The following is a 22,441-nucleotide window of genomic DNA, read 5'->3' as shown; positions in this document are numbered from 1 at the left end:
CAAAAATCATAAGATAACAGGACACCAACGGGCTGATTTAGCTACATTAGAATTTGAATTTTGAGTTTCAAATTTGATCTAAAACTCACAAATTCGAATTTAGAGTTTCAAAAACTTCTGGAGATTTATTAAGCACCAAAAACTCGAATCTAAAAATTCTGCTGCAGACTTCATGTAGACATTAGTGGGAGTTGTCCTATGTACATGCAATATTTTTTTTTCAATGAGAATTTTTCATATCATTTTGAGAGTTGGTAGACTATTACCATTCGAGTTTTGTTAAAATTAAAAAAAACTCTAAAATTCACACATTTTGATGAATAAGCCTCCCAGTACAGTAATATGTCTGGTGGAATTTACAATTGAGTGCTTTTTCTTGAAACAAGACAATACAGGCAAAATAATACTGACACTATGGGGCAAATTCACTAAAGCGCGAATCGGCTAACTCCAGCGCAAATTCGCCAGCGTGACGTCATTTTGTTACTTTGCCAATTTACTAACGGGCGCTGGCGTAAATTCGCTAGCGAAGTAGACCTACTCTAGCGCTACTTCACACCCTTACACCAGGCGAAGTTGCGCCATGGCGAAGGGACATAACTACGCTAATTCACTAACTTGCGCATTTTACTGAACGTAACTCTTGCGCCAGACTTGCCTTCGCCACCTCAGACCAGGTGAAGTGCAATCGAGTAGATAGGGATTGCTTCAAAAAAAGTTGAAATTTTTTGAAAACTCACAAAAAAAACCCCTACATTTCCTAACATATGGCACCTAAACTATACAGTGGGCTCATGTATAGGGCTAAATAACAACTATTTTATTCTATGAAGCTTTCCCAGGCTTGTGTAGTGTAATGTATTTGCTGCTACATATTCGTCCATTGTACTTTAACTTGGCGCTGTATGCAAATTGAGCATCGCTAGCGTAACTTTGCTTTGCTTGACGAATTAACGTTAGCGCAACTTTGATACCTTTCGCCTCCCTGAGCACAACTTCGCATTTTAGTGAATTAGCGACGCCCTGGCGAAACTTCGCCTGGCGAAGTGCGGTGAAGTCAGTGCTATCGCAACTCCGCAGGTTAGTGAATTTGCCCCTATATCATATACTCGAAAACCTGATGCTTTAGAAAATGCACCTTGAGGTGGGCGATATTGGCAGTTGGACAAGGACCGAATCAAGAAACCGATGCAGTCCTCGATCTAACAGTATTTCTAAACCCGTCCTGTCGATATGTGTCCGACTTTCTGGCAGATATCGATCAGGGAAGCTTCAATAAACTGCTGACTTAATCTGTCGGCAGCTGATATCTGCCCGTGTATGGGGGTATGCAAGGGCTTATTCATTTTGTATTTATCAAAAGTCAATAAATCGGGTCATAAATGTCTGATATTTAATCTTGCCTTGTTTTGTCTATATTCAAGAAAGTATTTCAGCAGCACTCTGATTAAGTGAAAAAATTGAAATTTTATTTGTGCCTCAAGCTAAGAACATCGCTTAGCTTGAGGCACGAATAAAATTTAAATTTTTTCACTTAATCGGAAGTGCTGCTGAAATACTTACTTGAATATGGATTAGACCTGAGCAGACAGAGTCACAGTCGGCACCTGACCCAACAAAAAGGAGTGAGAGTGTTTGTGCAGCAATACTTTGTTTTTGTGGCCTTGTTTTGTCTAGTTACTTGATCACAGAAAATTGTTTGACTACACAAAGGAGCCGTTTGATTAAAATATGAGCCCTAAATTCACATCACACCTTGACTGTGTTGTCATACAGTTCACATAGAGTGTGCTGACCAAAAAGTGCTAAAACAAACATTCTGACCAACTTCATTGTTCACACACAAGAGAGAGGTTTTTAACGTTTGTTCTCGGCTATTGCTAACAGGCCAAGAAACAAAAAAAAAAAAAAAGGATATAGGATAGAAAGGATAGGAAGGATATAGTGTTATTATATGTACAGGTATGGGACCTGTTATCCAGGATGCTCGGGACCTGAGGTTTTCCGGATAATGGATCATTCCGTATTTTGGATCTTTTTGCCCCAAGTCTACTAGAAAATCATGTAAACATTAAATAAACCCAATAGGCTGGTTTTGCTTCCAATAAGGATTAATTATATCTTAATTGGGATCAAGTACAAGCTACTGTTTTATTATTACAGAGAAAAAGGGAATCACTTTTAAAAATTTGGATTATTTGGCTAAAATGAAGTCTATGGGAGAAGACCTTTCTGCAACTCAGAGCTTTCTGGATAATGGGTTTCCAGATAACGGATCCTATACCTATACACCCATAAATACGGATATTTTTTTAAACTCATAATGGGTCAGTATATTGTTTCTTCAGAATAAACAGAAAGCAAAATAAAAAAAACCTGATACAGACATTTGTAGCTTTATGACCCAAGGAAAAGAACAGGTTACCTGGTATGGCTTGGATGCGTGTTATTCGATAAATAATAGAATGATGGGGTAACTGATCCTTGAATCTGATTCAGAGCATCTTCCAGCTTTGGGGTGGGCTTTTTATGAATAACATAAGCTGCAGACACAGAAACCAACAAAGGAATTAAGCAGTGCATTTTACATTACCAAGTTCTGTAACGAGAGCAAATTAAACACAACACTTCTATAAAAAAAGATTAATAATTTTGGGGGGTCATTTACTCCAAATGTATTTCATTATTTTATTTAAAAAAACAATAAAAACACAACCAAACTCCCATGCCCCATTTGACCTTATTTATTAATTGATTACAAAACTCGAATTATTTGGATCAGCGGATAAAATCAAGTCTAACCTGAATCAACTGATCCCCCCCTCCGATTGATGTTTATGGGTTTTTGACGAAAAGCCAGAATTTTTTGGATTTTTGGGCTAAATAACTTCAAATTGAGATAGGTGCCTATCCCATTGACTTATACAGGACCTCAATAGATCTGAGATGGCAGATTTTCGGATTCTGGATTTTTGCAGCATCAGGATATGACAAATCTCAAAAATTTGGTCTTCTTGCGCTTTGGTAATTTCTGTCCATTTCGGCGGCATGTGCAGTTGTCACAGACCAGTAAATTGTTCAAACTGCGCATGCACCGATTCGCCGGTTTCAGTCCCATATTACTGAAGACCAGGAAGATGGCTGCGGTGAACTGCGAACTGCATTTTTTTTTCGGAGGAAAAATCTGATTCGAGTTTCGTTTGTATTCGATTCAAATACGAAACAAATTTTCGTATCGTTCCCATTCGATCTAATATTTAACGTTCAAATTTTTTCATAAATAACCTCCCATTTGAGTTGTGAGTAAATTCGAATTTATTAGAGTAAAAGAATTCACATCAATTCAAAAATTCGACCTTTGATAAATATATGCCCAATACAGTTGCAAAAAAATCACATTGCAGTCCAAGGGTTGCCAAATCCCAAACTAGGTGAAAAAGACCCACTGATATAAATGCATTAGCAAGAAAAGTTATAAAATTAAAAATGTAAATTAGGACATGTGTAGCTTTAGGCCTAATAAACATTTTTTAATTTTATAATTATCCTTGCTACTGCATTTACTATGAGTGGGTCTTTTTCATCTATTTTTAAATTTCCCGATATGCAATGTTCTAAATGAAAAAGGGACAAATATGGAGCACACCTTCTCAAAAAGTAAAACCGCTTTTTATTGGTTCATTAAAACGATAAAAGTGGTTGCTGTGGAATAAAATCCTGATGCATTTGGGAAACACCACTTAATCATAGGCTGTTCTGTTGAATCTTAAACCTGTGCTGACAATTGGGCATATATGAAATGTTACCGATTGCAACTGACCTGTTCTCCGACGCTGTGAAGGCGGTAGGTGAGCGCGTAGGAACTTCTCTGTCACTTCTTGCAATTTCTGCTTCCTCTGCTGGAGGACAGTCTCTCTGAATCTCTGCTCCTTCACTTCCTCCTCTCGGCGTTTCTCTGCCAGGGCTCTAATACAGGGAAACATGCAGTTTTAGTTCTCAAAAATCTCCACCAACATAATATGAAGTTAAAACATTCTAAAGGTCCCCCATAGACGCAAAGATTTTTCTTTGGTGAACGACCGATTTTAGTGCAATCCAACCAATCTGTCAAATTAGCGTGAGGTTAGTGGGAATAGAACGATCGTGCATCTAACGATTTTTCATCCGACATCTGTCAGAAAATTGTTTGGCCAGGTTAAAAAATTTTCATCCGTCACAGTGAAATCTATCTATGTTTGCAGGGCCAAGCAGGCAGCTACCCTCAGTTTTCCTGGCTTCAACTAGACAATATCTTTTTAGTTGATGGACAAATCAGACATTTAAACGATCGTTTCAAGATAATCTTGGTCTAACGATAACGAAAAGATCTTTTAAAAATATTGACATCTATGGCCAGCTTTACATTTCCAGAATATAGGGATTGAGGTCATGAATGTAATAAAATTGGTCAGTAAGAAATGCACATTTTTTTTTTTAATTTGTGGAAGAGGAAACTCAACATATATTTTTATACTAAGCTAAGTTACAAAACACCTTTTTTCTGTCAGAAAATATGCCCCTATTTTTGACTTGAGCTCAATGTAGAGGTACTTAACACTTATGTAGGACTTATGTAGAGGTAGATAACACTGTTTGAACTTCTAGAAATAAAATAAATATAAATTTATTTACTCATTATGAAAACCATGAAACCGGTAACGCCAATTACCAACCCACCTTAGGCTCAAAGAGAAAAGCAACATCCTACTTGTTTCACTGTGAATTAACTAAGGATGCACCAAATCCAGGCTTTGGTTTGGGATTCGGCCAGAATTTGGCCTTTTTGAGCAGGATTCTGATTCGGACGAATGCTCCTTCCTAGCGAACCGAATCCTAATTTGCATATGCAAAACAAAGAAGAACATTTTTCCCACCCCTAATTTGCACATGCGAATTAGGATCTGGTTCAGTATTCACCAAATCTTTCACGAAGGATTCAGGGATTCCAGTGAATCCCAAACAGTGGATTCGGTGCATCCCAAGAAGTAATGGATTCTGGGATTTAAAATCCCTCTGCTTTCCATAGTGGGTGGTGCACAAATTCTCTGGAAAGCAGAGGGACAAGTGAAGTCCAACACTTCATTATAGGGGAGGGGAGAGACAGATATGATCTATGCACACGTCAAAATGAAGCTGGTAAGCAGAGAAGAGTCATATGACATTTCTCTGGTCAGTTCATTCATGCCAGGACCCTGCTTTTCTCATTACCAGTCTATTGCACTTCTCGTGAAATTCATTTCAAGCGAACGGTGGCAGTCGACCAAAATGAACAGCAGGTGGGGCTGTTGTTCCAAATGCAGTTTTAAAAACCCTGAATATCATAAAAACTAGATAAAAACAAACAAATTCATATAAAATGTGAATATAATATTTTCGTGGAATTTTCGTGGAAAACAACTCGATCCTTAATAAATCGGCCGACAAATATGAGAAAAAGTTAAAGACCACCGGTGATTTAGGATATTTGAACACGTATTAATTTTCATTTTAGGGCCCTCTAATCCTATTGTACTCTGTAAAACCTTGTTTGTTACTTTTGTATATAGACAGCACCACCCAAAGTAATTTTAATTAAAAAGCCTTTATTTGAAGGGCTTCATCTCAGACAAGAATACAGTTCAGCAACGTTTCAGGCTTACACCAGCCTTTCCTCAAGCTACTGATTGCACATAAGTGAACACATTTTATACAATTTGGTGCAGGGATCAGGAACCTTGGCTCTCCAGCTGTTAAGGAACTACAAGTCCCACAATGCAATAATGGAGCCTTTTGAAGGAGTCTAAAGGCAAATGCATTGTGGGACTTGTAGATCCTTAACAGCTGGAGAGCCAAGGTTCCTGATCCCTGCGCCATCTATTGCCTATATAACCTTGTTTGTTATTCACCATTTATTCCCCGTAGGTTGTAAACAAAGGTTGTACAAGGGGATCCTTGTACAGAACATTATCAAGCCACAAGAGATGGCGTAGGCACTGAGTAAGTGTAGGCGAGTCAGGACAGCTCATTTTGGGTACATTCCAGAGATAGTTCTGTTCTATTTATATGGGATATTTGCTAATGTCTTCATTTTAACCTGCAATTATGTGCGTCTTAAAAGGAGGAATGCTAAATGAAAATACCGAAGCAGACAAAAGCATTACATTACAATTATAAGAACCTAGGTGATCGGACAGTGAGATTTCAAAAACCAAAGGGCTAGATACATTACATAAGTTATTATGGTATATATTTATAATACACAAAAGCCATGAATATCCTGTAAATTATATCCTTATAAACGGTGAGTTCTGATGTCATCAGTTATAAACGGTGAGTTCTGATGTCATTTCTGTCACATGACTCACTGAAATTTGTGTATTATAATAAATAAAGTACCCCCAGTTGCAAAATATGAGGATATTAGAAGTTACCTCGGCGTTCCATGACCTGTATAAAAGCACTCGGCCTTCGGCCTCGTGTTTTTATATGGTCATGAAACTCCTTGGTAACTTATAATATCCTTATATTTTACAAGAGGGGGTACTTTATTCACTATATACATATTTAATCATAATTTGGCACTCATATTTATTCATGAGGTACACTTCCGTAAATAAGGCTGTCATTTATTAGCGGACATGGAACCCTGCCACAAGACAACTATTCTTGTTGGTGCTTGCTTACTTTATGGCCACGAATAAAATCCACAAGGTTTGATTTATGAACAAAGCACCAGAATTGCACCAATGCAGTTAGTTCTAATTTTGTATCTTGCAACCTGTACAAAACAAATTGCCTGTATATTAGTAAATGTCTCCTGTACATACAAATTGTGCATAAGCACCCCAGAATTCAACTTGGATGAAACCATAAGTGGGTCTAGGCTTTATATCTCAATCGTCAGTTTTCTCCTATGTCATCATTTAATGCTGAAACCATCACCCTTGAGTTGATGGATTGCAACTACCAGAATCCTCTGGTCATGGCACTAGTATGAAGTATAGGTTTTCAAGCTTAGGGCTCCATTTTTAAAGGAGAACTAAACCCTGAAAATGAATATGGCTAAAAATGCCATGTTTTATATACTGAGCTTATTGCACCAGCCTTAAGTTTTAGCTTTTCAATTACCAGCAATGATCCAGGACTTCAAACTTGTCACAGGGGGTCACCATCTTGGAAAGTGTCTGGAAAAGCCCACTGAGCAGCTGTTGAGAAGCTAAGCTTAGGGGTCCTCACTAATTATCCAGCAGAAAATGAGGTTGGCCTGTAATATAAGCTGATGCTACAGGGCTGATTATTAAATTCTGATGCTAATTGCACTGGTTTCTGTGCTGCCATGTAGTAATTATCTGTATTAATTACTAACCAGCCTTATATTGTGACATTTCTATTCTAGGTGTACTGTATATTGTAAGTGGGTGCAGTGAATCAGCAGAAAAGAAGATGGGGAGCTACTGGGGCATCTTTGGAGACACATATCTTTACTGCTAAAGGGCTGTGGTTGGCTGGGGCTGGAACAGAAGCCCAAAACATAATATACAACATTTCTACCTACTTACTTAGTTTAACTTTCCTTGTCCATTAAATGCTTTTTAAATATTGTCTGTTTTCTTTGTCTGTATAATGTCATTATATAATACAGGTATGGGATCCATTATCCGGAAACCTATCATCCAGAATGCTCCGAATTACAGAATAAGGAATCTCCCATAGACTCCATTTTATCCAAATAATCAAAACATTTTAAAAGTATTTCCTTTTTCTCTGTAATATTAAAACAGTACCTTGTACTTGATCCCAACTAAGATATAATTAATCCTTATTGGAAGCAAAATCAGCCTATGTTTATATGCTTTTCTAGAAGGCTTAAGGCAGTGATCCCCAACCAGTAGCTCGTGAGTAACATGTTGCTCTCCAACCCCTTGGATGTTGCTCCCAGTGGCCTCAAAGCAGGAGCTTATTTTTGAATTCCAGGCTTGGAGGCAAGTTTTGGTTGTATAAAAAACAGGTGTACTGTCAAACAGAACCTTAATGTAGGTTGACAATACACATAGGGGCTACCAAATGGCCAATCACAGCACTTATTTGGAACCCCAAGAACATTTTTAATGCTTGTGTTGCTCCCCAACTCCTTTTACTTCTGAATGTTGCTCACGGGTTCAAAAGGTTGGGGATCCCTGGCTTAAGGTATGAAGATCCAAATTACAGAGAATTCCATTATCCGGAAAACCCCTGGTCCCGAGCATTCTTGATAAAAGTGCCATACCTGCACATACCTCTTCCTATAAATAAAAAGCCAGGTATAGTTTCCATTAGCTTAATGAGCTTTGGCACTGAACATATGCGATTATAATTTGGCAAATGAAACCTTTAGGAAATGGACTTAATTTGAAGGCAAAATAGAAGCGTCACACAATCACTGCAGTCGACTTAGGGCTATGGTCACAGATAATGTTCATTTGCCCAATTCACCATCCTATTCCAACATTGGTAGTGAATCCAAAGCCCTGTTCTAGCATCAGACACATGCAGTGATTAAAAGGATTGTTCATCTTTAAAAATTAACTTTCAGTATGATGTAGAGTGGTATTCTGAGACAATTTGCAATTGGTTTTCATTTCTTATTATTTAAGGTTTTTGAGTTATTTAGCTTTTTATTCAGCAGCTATTCAGTTCGCAATTTCTGCAATCTGGTTGCTAGGGTCCAAATTGTTTTGATTAAGAGACTGGAATATGAATAGGAGAGGACCTGAAAAGAAAGATGAGTAATAAAAATAAGCAACAGCAATGCATCTGTAGCCTTACAGAGCATTTGTTTTTAGTGGGGAGTCAGTGACCCCCATTTGGAGACAGAAGAGGAAAGCAAATAGTTCAAAAACTATAAAAAAAAGGACAAATGAAGGCCAATCGGAAAGTTGCTTAGAATTAGTCTATTCTATAACATACTAAAAATTAACTGGTGAACATCCCCTTTAAAGAAGGACTAACCAGGGTAGAAATGCTACACAAGGGCTTATGTATTTCCACAAGTGAGGTTGCGGTTCTCACAATTTCCCTGCAGTCAGTTGAGCATAAAACTGCTTTTATTAAAGGTACAGGTATGGGACCTGTTATCCAAAATACTCGGGACCTGTGGTTTTCTGGATATTGGACCTTTTCATAATTTGGATCTTCATACCTTAACTCTACTAGAAAATCATGTAAATATTAAAAAAAACCAGTAGTCTGTTTGCCTTCAATAAGGACTAATTATATCTTATTTGGGATCAAGTACAGAGAAAAGGGAAATCATTTTGGAAACTTTGGATTATTTGGACTCTATGGGAGACAGCCATTCTGAGTAATTCAGAGCTTTCTGTATAACAGGTTTCCGGATAATGGATCCCATACCTGTACTTGCTTCACAATGTGCTCCTTATAGTGTATTCCCAGTTAGACTGCAGCTTTCTAGGCTGCGTTGGCCCAGATATATGCACACTGGAAGATTTCAGTGCAGAAATCCACCGTGTGTGCACCCTGGCCCATGCAATGGTTCTGGTTGCAGGCAAAGAAGAAAGTTAATGGGAGCGTTAGGCCCGTGTGGCATAAGCCTTAGGGTTTTTGGTTTACTCTGCTCCTACAAGCTGTCTCTTACTGGCAGTCCTAATGATAAATATGTACTGCGTAATGCAACAGTTACAATTATACAGGGTATGTGGTTACAGTAGATGAACAAGGGAAAATGATGCTTGTAAATTAATTACTTCTGATCTCTTTTAATAGATTCTCCCTGTAGGTATACAGAGGGCCTTTGCCAACATGCTAGAGATTAAGCATAATGTGAGTAATTCTATTTACTGCCAGTTACTGGTATGATTAGTAATCATGAGCAAACTTGTAAGTTTGCTGTTAAATTACCTACAATGTGTAATATGATGTAATAAACCGAAATGACACGTGCGGGTTTTTATTGCGTTAATTACAAGATGGTGCATTTCAGCTCTCATTCTTAAAATATTCATCCTTATGTACAGTAATATATTATTATTATTAGCTGTTACACCATTTCTTTCAGAATTTAGACATTCCAAAATGGTTGGATGGAAAACAGTAGAGAGGGCCCAGACTAAAGACGGATTAGGTGGATATTATCTTTGTATGATATTCAGTGCATGTATGGCTGGAGATGGAATGATCTATAGCGGCCAAACACTTGGATATCAGTCGGTTCGTCGATTGACCAAGAAGGAAAATTTTGATTGGGCCTTTGAAGGTGCCCGAACATCAGCCAGGGTTTACTGCTGAAGCATCAGATAGAGGTAGAATTCTTTAGTTTCTACGTGTATAGCTGACGGTGCCGCTCTAAACGTTTGTAATGAAAACAAAGTAATAGTCACAGGAAAGATCGAAAATGTTACGTGTCTGGCTATTTAGGGTGAACCCTTCTTTGTTCATCAAAAATTGGTAGCTCAAGGTAAAGCATGTAAAAGGGCAACATTTAGGGGGTTATTAATTAAACTCTTAATGCCAAAAACCCGGAAAAAAATTGTGTTTTTATACTATAAAATCTGAATTTTTAGTGGGGAAAACATTTTTGGGATTTATTATATCCAAGGATGGAAAAAGTCAAAATCCGAAAACCCGGCATTTCAGACCTGCAGAGGGAAAAGTCCCGAAGATATCTTGATCTGCGCTGGGTTTTGTGCAAATATCCAAAGATTTTCGGTCAAAAATCTGAAAAAAAATCGGAGTTTTCAAGTGGAAAATCCGAAAAATTCGCACAATGCGTTTTTTTTCCCAGCACATAAAATTTTCGTGAAAATGTATTGATAAAGAAGGAGAAAAAACCCATGCAGATTTGGTCAGCGTATTTTACAGAAAATAATGAGATAAATTCGGACTTTGATAAATGGACCTCTTACTGATATGTACATTGTAGATGGTTATGTTTGGGTGGGTCGATGTACAGGTTTTGTCTGGGTGGGTTAGGATCAGATGCAGGCCAACTATTTGTCAGCCGACACATTACTGGTATAGTTTTACTTAAAGTGAAAGATGGCTCTGCTGGACCGTAAAGGAGCACTTAAAGGAGAACTAAACCATAAAAAGTAATACTACCCCAAATGCCATATTTTATATACTGAAATTATTGCACCATCCTAAAGTTTTAACATCTCGATAGCAGCAATGATCCAGGACTTGTCACAGGGGGTCACCATCTTGGAATGTGTCTGTGACATTCACATGCTCAGTGGGCTCTGAGCAGCTGTTAAGAAGCTAAGCTTAGGGGTCGTCGCAAATTATCAAGCAGAAAATGAGGTTGGTCTGTAATATAAGCTGATGCTAAAGGGCTGATTATTAAATTATGATGCTAACTGCACTGCTTTCTCTGCTGCTATGTAGTAATTATCTGTATTAATTACTAATAAGCCTTATATTGTGACATTTCTATTCTATGTGTACTGTATATTGTGAGTGGGTCCCTAAGCTCAGTAAGTGACAGCAGCACAAGAGCATGTGCAGTGAATCAGCAGAAAAGAAGATGGGGAGCTACTGGGGCATCTTTGGAGACACAGATCTTTACTGCTAAAGGGCTGTGGTTGCCTTGGGCTGGTACTGAAGCACAAAACAATGTACAACATTTCTAGCAAATTCTTTAGTTAAGCTTTAGTTCTCCTTCAAATTCAAAAATTGAGAAAACCATGTGCCGGATTACTTAAAGCATTTAACCCACAGCTTCTAGCAAAGAACAACTGGATCTAGAGACCATTAGAACTGAGGGATAAAAAGGTTTTCAGCTGCCCTATCTAAACCAGAGGTGTACAGAACAAAACCATGTGAGAAAAATCAACTACAATATTGAAATTGTGAAATTAAGTTCTGGGTGGTTTCTTTCTTTTTTTTTGTATTTGACTAGTGGGACCAACTGAGTTAAGGTTTATGAATGTCTGTAAGTTAAGGCCTAACTTGTAATCAATATTCATATCAAGTTAACATTCCGGTTTGCTACAGGCATTTGTGAACTCACAACTGGCATTTAGAAAAGAAGCTTTTATGCCAGTGTCTGTTCAGTAATCGGTGGCGTTTCTATAACCGATTAGCAATAAAATGGCAACTGCATTAATAGCAAATGAGTGCACAAAGTGAATTGCAAAGAGATGATTGTTACAGTAGAGTGTAAGTTTCAGGATCACTAAACCAATGAATGGGTTTTCCTTTCTAAAAGAATTAGTGTAACAAAGGATCTTCGGGACATATTATCTATCTATAGCCTCTAATAAGTTAGGTCTAAGGTAACTCTTAACCTATGAATGCTTCAAATGGAAACATGCATATATATGTGCCTCCATACATTCTATAGCAAAGTATTAAGTTCACCTACACGCCTGTTACTTATAAGTTCCGCAAAATTTAGTCAACAGATGTCCTTGTTCTACAGAACACATAAAAAAGTGAATTAAAGGGGTTGTTTACCTTTGAGTTAACTTTTAGTATGAGGTGGAGAGTGATATTCTGAGACAATTTGCAGTTGGTTTTCATCTTCTATTATTCACGTTATTTAGCTTTTTATTCAGCAACTCTCTGGTTTGCATTTTCAGCAACTCGGTTGCTAGGGTCCAAATTACCCTAGCAACCATGCACCAATTTGAATAAGAGATTGAAACATGAATTGAAGCGGGTCGGAATAGTAAGGGCAGATTCGTGGAGATTTAGTCGCCTGTCGACTAATCGTCTCTTCTGCGGGGCGACAGAAGAGGTGATTTCTGCGTATCGAACCGCCGTGAGTGCATTGGAGCTGGCGTTTTGTCATTATAGCTGGCGGCAAGCATCTCCCCGAATGTGCGCCTGTGAAGTAGTTAATAGCAGCTACAACAATAAATTTGTAGCTTTACAGAATATTTGTTTTACATGGTGTCAGCCAGAAAGAGTCAGAAGAAGGCAAATAATTAAAAAAATAACAAAAAAAATGAAAAATTGCTTAGACATGGCAATTATAAAACATTGTAAAAAGTTGAATCAATGATGAACGACCCCTTTAAGATGACAATTTAAAGGACAAAATACTCATTTTCTTATTCAGGCATTTTCCTTTAGGGATGCACCAAAACCATAATTTTTTCATTTGTCTGAATACCGAACTCTCCATCACAGGAATATTGGTCTAAATCTGATCCCCAATTTACTTATTCAACTTTAAGGAAGAAGACATCAATTATGAACACAACTTTGTCATGTTCAGTTTTCTACAGCTTTAAATGTATTCATTAATAAGCGTAAAAAACCCGTGCGGATTTGATCTGAGTTTGTAGCAGAAAATATTGCGATAATTTCGGACTAGATAAATAACCCCCTTGGATACATTTCTCAGCAGCATCTCTGGAGTATTAGCAACTATTGTATAAATTATAACAGCTGCCTGTAATGAAACCCAGGGATTTTGCTCAGCAGGGACAAACATAAGAAATGTATCAACTAAATGAATCTATTTAGAAGAGTTTAGAGAGTTGGTGACACCCTCCCTTCCAGAGCTGCTTTAGAAGGTGAAAAACTAGATTTACTTCAATATTAGAAAAACAGTCACACAAAGAAAATAGAAAGTAATTGGAAAAAGTCTTTATTTCTGGTGAACTATCTGAAACCAACTCAACTCAAAAAAGTGTTGGAAGGTGAACGACCCCTTTAAAGGGTTGGTTTACCTTTATGTTAACTTTTAATATGTTATAGAATGGCCAATTTCAAAGCAACTTTCCCATTGGTCTTCATTATTGCGGCGCTTTGATTTCCAAAGTCGCCCAAAGGTGCCGTGAGTGCATTGCCTCAGGCAATTTTTCATTTTAGCAGACGGAAGGCAATTCGGGGAGATTGTGGCCCCGAAGAAGAGGCGATTAGTCGCCAGGCGACTAAATCTCCCCAAATCTGCCCATGTGGCCCTGCCCTAAGGAGTAGAGATGCACCGAATCAACTATTTGGGATTCGGCCAAATCCTTAAAGAATACCGAACGGAATCCACCTAAAACCTGTTGAATTCCTGCTGTATAAGTCGATGGGAAAGGTTCAGTGACCAACTTGTAGATGATTCCTGACATTCTCTGAAAAAAAAAATTCGAATCTAGTTTGGTTGAATTCGAATGGAATTTGATTAGAATTTTAGGGTCTGTAAAAGTTGTCCGAGTTTTACATATTTAATTTTTTAAATAAATGACCACAATCGAATTCTGAGTAAAATCTAATTAATTGGAGTGGTGCGGTCCTTCGATGTCCGAAGTTTCCTCATGAGGCAAATTTGGCCAAACCCGGAAAACAAGGGGCTGCGAGTGCCATACCGCAGGCGATTTCGCATTCTACCAGCCGGGAAGCCGTTCGGGGAGATTAGTCGCACCAAAGAAGAGGTGATTAGTCACCGGGTGACCAAATCTCCCCGAATCTCCAGTTGTGATCTTACCCTTAGAGTTGCCAATTATTATCTGTATGTAAACACTGTAATGCTGTGAAAGACACAGTTCAAAAAGAAAATCCAATCACTGCTTGGACCCAAAATAACAAAGCCTAAATAGAGTCAGGTAGGGGGTATTTAACATATTGCGCAGAGCTTTAGAGCCCTCCCAGAATCCTTCAATGCTATTATATCTGCCCCTGAGCCTGAGGAGCTGCAGATCATTCTGTTCTTCACAGGCCATTCATTACTTGGAGGCACGTTTATCAAGGGTCGAATTTCGAATTCATGCGAGTTTTTTTTTTAAAACTCCCATAAATTCAAAATTCGACTAGTGGTAATTTATTAAATTCAAATTTTTTTTTATACTCGGACGAATTTAAACAACCCGAAAACTCAAATTGAATTCAATTAGAATTTTCTCTGAAAAAAACTTTAATGTCAGGAAGGCTGCAAACATCTCCAAATTGATCCCTGCACCTCTCCCGTTGATTTAAACAGTAATTCGGCAGGTTTTAGGTGGCAAATTTGAATTATGATAAGAGTATGATAAATCTCGAAAATGGAATTCGAATTTTTAAAAAAACTTGAATCGAGTTTGGATAACTCCTTAGTCAAATTTAATTTTTTTAATTTTAAATTCGACCCTTGATAAATCTGCCCCATGGCGTTTCGTCCAAACAAGAATGCCTAACCCAAACGTGCAACAAAACAAACGTGCCATAAGCAAAAATACTTTCTCTTTTAATTCACTATTACATATTGGTCACCTGTTAATGTAATTTTCCTTTAAAAAGAAATTTAGAAATTAAAATAAGACTTCATTTGGGTTTCCTTAGAAACTTACTTTCTTCGCCGATTCGTCTCTATGCTTAATTTTTGCGCTCGTATTCGACATAATTTTTGTTCTTCAAGCAGCTCCTGTCTTTCATCATCCAAGTTTATTTCCAGATGTGTTTTTTGGTTTCTTAAAGCAGGACAGAGTTAAGGGACATGTCTTGATAAATTTAGCCAACACTGTTTGTAGTCAAGCAAATCAGTTTTTTATGCAGGCAGGGAGAAATTGTAGTCATTTGAGTACGGATCACTGCTCTTTAGATGAGTAGACGAGACAAAACAAGATCCAGTCACCGGGAGCTCCAAACTAAGCACAGTTGGGTGTCTAATAGGAGTGACTGGATCAAAATGTTGACTATTTATACTAAGAAACTACCTATAATTATGTCACATATGAGTTACATAGATACATTGTGTATCCGCTGATGCACATAATAAAATGCCTTGCAAATCCCAAGGTGATACCAGATGATGAAAGTTCTTTAAGTAAGCTCACCACTTTGCTCGGTGGGTCCAGGTGCTCCAGACCTTCAGTTTATGTTTCAATGTTTTTTATTGGGGTTTTTCAAGAAAATTATTACAGCCATTGGAAAGAAAAATAGGCATGTTGTAAATAAGTAATATGTTTACATTAAAGATTGTACATATATGCAGCGGACCAACATCAGCATCGCAGCACAATAAACAAATTACCAATATTCCACTAACTGTAAAACAGTGTTATCAAAGTGGAGCAGAGTCTCCCTGGCAACCTCCGGAAGACGCATCCACATCTTTATATTAATATGTATCATAAGATGTGTGACACTTAACAATAAACTTGTGGAATACTATATTTTTATTACTTAATGATACATTTTTAGATACATTTCTCTCTCAAAAAAATGTATCAGATCTTCAGTTTAAAGAGCAGCTGTTGGGCAAAAATATTATCCCCAACCAAAGAAGTGGGCTCATACAGCCTGCACTCCAGTTCGGGGTAACACTAGAGGTATGGGATCCGTTATCCGGAAACCAATTATAAAAAGGCCGCCTCCCATAGACTACATTACAATCAAATAATCCAAATGTTTAAAAATTATTTCCTTTTTCTCTATAATAATAAAACAGTAGCTCGTACTTGATCCCAACTAAGATATAATTAATCCTTACTGGAAGCAAAACCAGCCTATTGGGTTTATTTAATGTTTACATGATTCTCTAATAGTGTTAAGGTATGAAGATCCAAATTAAGGAAAGATCCATTATTCGGAATACCCCCAGGTTAGAGTCCTGCAGTGGGTCGGGCACGCCTACTTCTGATGATGTCACTTCTGGTTCACGACAGCACTTCCTGTTTTACTCCTTTTTTCTGACCACGCCTACTTTCGATGATGTCACTTCTGGTTTACGACAGCACTTCCTGATTCTTGATGGTCATCGGGTCGCTGGTCCGGGTTGCGGATAAGGTACTTGCGGGTCGGTTAGCGGATAAGAATGCGGGTTGCGAGTACGGGTTGCAGGTTGTGGCTACGGTTTCCAAAAAATGGACCAGCATAGGACTTTACCCCAGGTCCCCAGCATTCTGGATAACAGGTCCCATACTTGTAGTTTCTTTTACAAAAATTGCCCCTGCCAGCGCTAGAACACTCACACCGGTACCGCTCATACTGGGTGCTGGTGGAGGGCAATTTTAAAAAAAAAAAAAAACTACTGTTATCCCACAACCAGAGCGTGGGGTCTATTAGCCCACACCATTGGTTGGGAATAATATTTTTGCTCAACTGCTGCCCTTTAAGGAGTATGCCACGAACAAAACACTGGAGAAATAGGCTGGCACAAACTGGACCACAGTCGACTTCAGCTGTTTAAATGGCTTGTTAAAAAGTTATGGCACCCATAGTGCAAACAAAAAGCCATGTGCATTTCATGCCTACATGGGGCACTTACTCATAGACAAATGATTAAGTGTCCCGTGTAGGCACGAAATGCATAAGGCTTTTTGTTATTATTCTTGCCTTGACAATTGTCTATTAAATCATACTCACTTGCTACAACAAAGCATGACTTCGCTGCTCCCCCACACGGAATAGTAGATATCAGCCATATTAATATCATAAATTATCTTGAATCAAACAGGAACAAAGTAACCATATAGTTATATTTATAGTTTTAATTATAGAGCAAAAAGTTTCTGCAGCACTACAATGCACCAATCAATGCTGCACAAATAAAATGTTCAATTGTGAGATAATGCTATCCAGACAATGGTAATATCTCTGATACAGATTCAGCTTGATCGACACTCAAGTCTTTGAATGACTTATCTCTTTGTTCAGCAACTCTCCAGACTGGAATGTCAGAGGCAATCTAGTTGCTAGGATTAAGTTTACCTTAGTAACCAGGCAGTGGCTTGAACAAGTGTAGAAAAAAATAGAAAAGGAAATATATATATATATATATATATATATATATATATATATATATATATATATATATACACACACACACACACAATATAAGTACAATATAAGTTTGGCTGTCGGGGGCTGTGATCTACATTTGAAAAATGAAAAGAGGTAAAAGAAGAAAGTAAACTATTAAAAAAAATGCAGACAAATTGCAAAGAATAGAACATTCTGATTGTGCTCAAAGAATCACACGCTAATGGGATATCTTTCCCACCAATAAAATAGCTGCAAATATATATGACACACTTTGCATACTGCCCTTGTGTAAATAAAATGACCCTTCATATATTTTGCAAATTCACATTCTGTCAAATTCAAAAAAGGTACAAATGTTTAATATGAAAAGAATACATACAAATTGTAATAGCTCTGAAATCAACACATTTACTTCCTTATAAAGGGGTTGTTCACTTTCAAATTAATTAGGGGCAGATTTATCAAGGGTCGAATTTCGAAGTGAAAAAAACTTCGAAATTCGACCTTCAAATAGTGTAGTCCAACATTCGAAGTTGAAGGATTTTTAAGATCGTACAATTTTACAAAAAAATCCTTCGACTTCTCAAAACTTAGCCAAACACTGGCTATAGGTTCTAGGAGGTCCCCATAGGCTAACATAGCAACTCATCAGGTTTAAGGTGGCAAAGTGTGAAAGTCGAAGTTTTTTAAAGAGGCAGTACTTCGATTTTCGAATGGTCGAATTTGTGAAGTATTTTCAATTTGAATCTAAGTCGAATTTGGCCTGTTCAATGGTTGAAGTACCCACAAATTACTTCGAAATTCATTTTTTTTAATTCGAAAATTCACTTTGACCTTTGATTAATCTGCCCCTTCGTATGATGTAGGGAGTGATATTCTGAGACAATTTGCAATTGGTTTTAAATTTTTAATTAGTTGTGGTTTTTGAGTTATTTAGCTTTTTTTTCAGGAGCTCTCCAAATTGCAATTTCAGTAATCTGGTTGCTAGGGTGCAAATTTCCCATATCAACCATGCATTGATTTGAGTAAGAGACTGGAATATGAATAGGAGAGGCTTGGATAGAAAGATGAGTAATAAAAAGTAGCAATAACAATACATTTGTTGCCTAACAGAGCAGAGTTCTTTAGATGGGGGTTTAAAGCTGGAAAGAGTCAGAAGAAAAAAGGCAAATAATTCAAAAACTATAAAAAGAAAAAGAAAAAATTAAGGCCAATTGAAAAGTTGCTTAGAATTAGTCATTCTATAACACACTAAAAGTTAATGTAAATGTGAACCACCCCTTTAAGTGCAGTAAAGGACACAAAGAAAGAAAATAAAACCATATATATTTGAAAAGTGCACATGCTGAGAACGCCAAAATAGCCTGTCTTTAAAATACTCTCCCAAAATATAAAAACTTTGCTAAAATTTGTCTTTTTTCTGAAATTTGTAGAACTCACCGTCATTTTGCACTAAACCGCATACTATCTCCCATGTCATTAGATGATAACACGAAGATAACACTAAAATAAACGCCAGGGGTCCCCTGAGCACTTTTGATGCCCCCTCTATGAACAGGTGTACACAACTATGGGGCATGTAGAGACAAAATAAAAATAGTGTAAACTCATTACTGTTGTGGCTGTCACACTACTGTAAATATGTTTTTCCACTCCAAACTAACAAATTGCACAGCTTTACTAACAATGGTTCAATGCCATTATGCATAGAATTACAGACTTTTGAGGCCCGTAGAGGACATAATAAAATGAAAACATTGCACAAAAAAGTCATAGGGTAAAACAGGTAATAAGAACATCACAGAATGCAATAAAATCACCCAAATTAATTAAAAGCAAGAAATACAATAAAATCCCCAACAAAACCGTGATTAGCCTTCATACTAACCACACAGTCAATAAAACATTTTTAGAGCAAAATAAAACAAGCAAAAACATAGAAAAATATTAGAAAAGTGGAGACATATTAAGTGCATATAAATGTGTACAAGTATGTGTGTGTGTGCTGTGAATATGCAAAAGCCCCCAAAAAAGTATGTGTGTGTGTGTGTGTGTGTGTAAATGTATCTGTGTGTTTTTGTAAAAGGCTTGTGTATGCTGTGACACTGTAAAAGGTGTGTGTGTGTGTGTAGTGTGACACTGTAAAGGTTGTGTGCATGTTGTGTGACACTGTAAAAGGTGGTTGTATGTGCTGTGACACTGTATAGGGTGTATGTTGTGTGACACTGTATAGGGTGAATGTGGTGTGAAACTGTAAAGGGTGTATGTTGTGTGATACTGTAAAGGGTGTATGTGGTGTGACACTGTAAAAGATGTGTGCATGTTGTGTAACACTGTAAAAGGTGTGTGTATGTGCTGTGACACTGTATAGGGTGTATGTTGTGTAACACTGTAAAAGGTGTGTGTATTTTGTGTGACACTGTAAAAGGTGGTTGTATTTTGTGTGACACTGTATAGGGTGTATGTTGTGTCACACTGTAAAAGGTGTGTGTATTTTGTGTGACACTGTAAAAGGTGGTTGTATTTTGTGTGACACTGTATAGGGTGTATGTTGTGTCACACTGTAAAAGGTATATGTTGTGTGACTGTGTAAAAGGTGTGTGTATGTGGTGTGACACTAAAAGGTGTGTGTATGTGGTGTGACACTAAAAGGTGTGTGTATGTGGTGTGACTGTGTAAAAGGTGTGTGTATGTGGTGTGACACTAAAAGGTGTGTGTATGTGGTGTGACACTAAAAGGTGTGTGTATGTGGTGTGACACTAAAAGGTGTGTGTATGTGGTGTGACACTAAAAGGTGTGTGTATGTGGTGTGACTGTGTAAAAGGTGTGTGTATGTGGTGTGACACTAAAAGGTGTGTGTATGTTGTGTGACACTAAAAGGTGTGTGTATGTGGTGTGACACTAAAAGGTGTGTGTATGTTGTGTGACTGTGTAAAAGGTGTGTGTATGTGGTGTGACACTAAAAGGTGTGTGTATGTGGTGTGACACTAAAAGGTGTGTGTATGTTGTGTGACTGTGTAAAAGGTGTGTGTATGTGGTGTGACACAGTAAAAGGTGTGTGTATGTTGTGTGACAGTGTAAAAGGTGTGTGTATGTTGTGTGACAGTGTAAAAGGTGTATGTTGTGTGACACTTACCTGGGGCAGGCAGGAATGGCTGGAGGTGGGATGCAGGATCTGGAGGGCGGCAGGCATGTGCCTCTCATAAGGCAGAGGATTTGTGAGACCCTGGAAAACTGCACCACAGGTGTCAATCATTCCTCCCATTTGTTGCCTTGGGGCAGGGGAATATGGGCTTTAAAAGCCACACCCTGAATGTAGAATGTCAGCTTTTGCCACTTAAAGGGTTCACTTCTGTGACTAGCCCCACACAATAATTACACAACACCTAATTCTAAACGGCAACATTATCTTCCAATTCATTCCTGTAAAAAGTGCCTTTAAATAAACACGGGCCCCTGCCCATTGAAGCCATGAAGGATAAAAAGAATCCATTAAAAGGATACGCGAATGAGGGAGCTTGTTGGCTTTGCATGTTTTCTTCTCCTGAAGGAGTGAAGTTGGTATCTACGGAAGGCGAGCGGTGAATTGGATAAGTAAACTCATTGGCGGACAGCGGGGAGGCTGCCGGGGCCGCATCTATAGGGCTTGGGACAGCGAACGGTCTTGTAGCTCTACTTCTTGTCAACAGCAGCCAGGACGCGTAACTAAGCAGCGCAACGTGACGTGTGACGTCACTCACACACATCACGTTGCTTCGCTACATAGTTCACATATCTAGGACTGGGCGCTGAGAAGTTGATCATTTTTTGGTGACACCAAACTGAGACACGAGGCAGTGTGAGTGGGGTGTGAATAGCTGCAGCTTATTACTTCAAAGTTCAGCAAAGCTCTGGTGATAATTGTCTGCGTGTCAGGCGCCTGTACTAGAAAAGGGGTGATTTGCCTTTAAGGGTTTTAATAGATCATAGAGATGCTAATTCTAAGCAGTTTTTTAATTGGTCTTCATTATTATTATTTTTTTTTTCCTGCTTTCAAATTCATTGTGTGCACCATGAATCCTACGATCCCAGGGGACGGCCCTTATTTTTTAAAATATCTGTTTTCTATTTAGGATTACCCAATGGTTTATTTACATGAAGCCGGGCTTGACATATGAGCTGTTTTATGCAATATAGTTTTTTTATGAAGACCTGCATTGTTCGGGGGTATAGTTTTCCTTTAAAGGAATTGTTCAGTGTATAAATAAAATCTGGGTAAATACATAGCATACCTCCCAACATTTTGGAAGTAAAAAGAGGGACAAAAAATTTTTTTCCGCACGTAGCGCAGCAAATTTTTTGACCACACCCCTTTCTGTGGCCACGCCCTCTAATTACCATGTTCATTTTACAAAATTTAGCAGCTTATGAAAGTTTGAAAATATTTCTCCTTATCTAAACTGTGTTTTTGTGTCTCAAAATTGTTACAAAGTATCTTATTTGCACCTGTTAGCTGTTCTGGGCTCTCTGCTAAAAGCCAATTAAGTGAGAAACTTTATTTCTTTTTCTGGCTGTTCAGTGCAGAGAAAAGAGGGACTTTCCAGTACAAATGAGGGACTGCGGGTTGAGCTGTCAAAAGAGGGACTGTCCCTCTGAAAAAGGGACAGTTGGGAGGTATGACATAGGCTTTGCAAAATAAAAAAATATTTCCAATATAGATAATTAGCCAAAAAGGAAATGTTTTAAGGCTGGAGTGACTGGGTGTCTA

At 37.9% G+C, this 22,441-nt stretch overlaps 1 protein-coding gene across 2 annotated transcripts in view; it reads right to left on the bottom strand.

The window, feature by feature from the left end:
- Nucleotides 1-21,460, bottom strand: part of LOC108708731 (centrosomal protein of 126 kDa) — a 38,281-nt gene extending 16,821 nt beyond the window's left edge. Inside the window, exons 1-4 of one of the 2 annotated variants that reach the window (XM_018247754.2) lie at nt 21,199-21,460; nt 15,279-15,398; nt 3,821-3,966; nt 2,426-2,543 (exon numbers count right to left, since the gene is read on the bottom strand). In XM_018247754.2, the coding sequence (XP_018103243.1) occupies nt 2,426-2,543; nt 3,821-3,966; nt 15,279-15,398; nt 21,199-21,440 (626 nt within the window). In that variant the 5' untranslated portion in view covers nt 21,441-21,460. Of the gene's footprint in view, nt 1-2,425; nt 2,544-3,820; nt 3,967-15,278; nt 15,399-20,830; nt 21,141-21,198 lie in introns of those variants that run through there. The other variant, XM_018247755.2, reaches the window with a different exon arrangement.
- Nucleotides 21,461-22,441: the final 981 nt, after the last annotated feature.

The sequence above is a fragment of the Xenopus laevis genome, chromosome 2L, assembly GCF_017654675.1.
Source record: "Xenopus laevis strain J_2021 chromosome 2L, Xenopus_laevis_v10.1, whole genome shotgun sequence".
In the NCBI taxonomy this organism is placed as follows: Eukaryota; Metazoa; Chordata; class Amphibia; order Anura; family Pipidae; genus Xenopus; species Xenopus laevis.
Note: the sequence above shows the minus strand (reverse complement) of the source record. Positions and strands in the feature narration are given on the sequence as shown.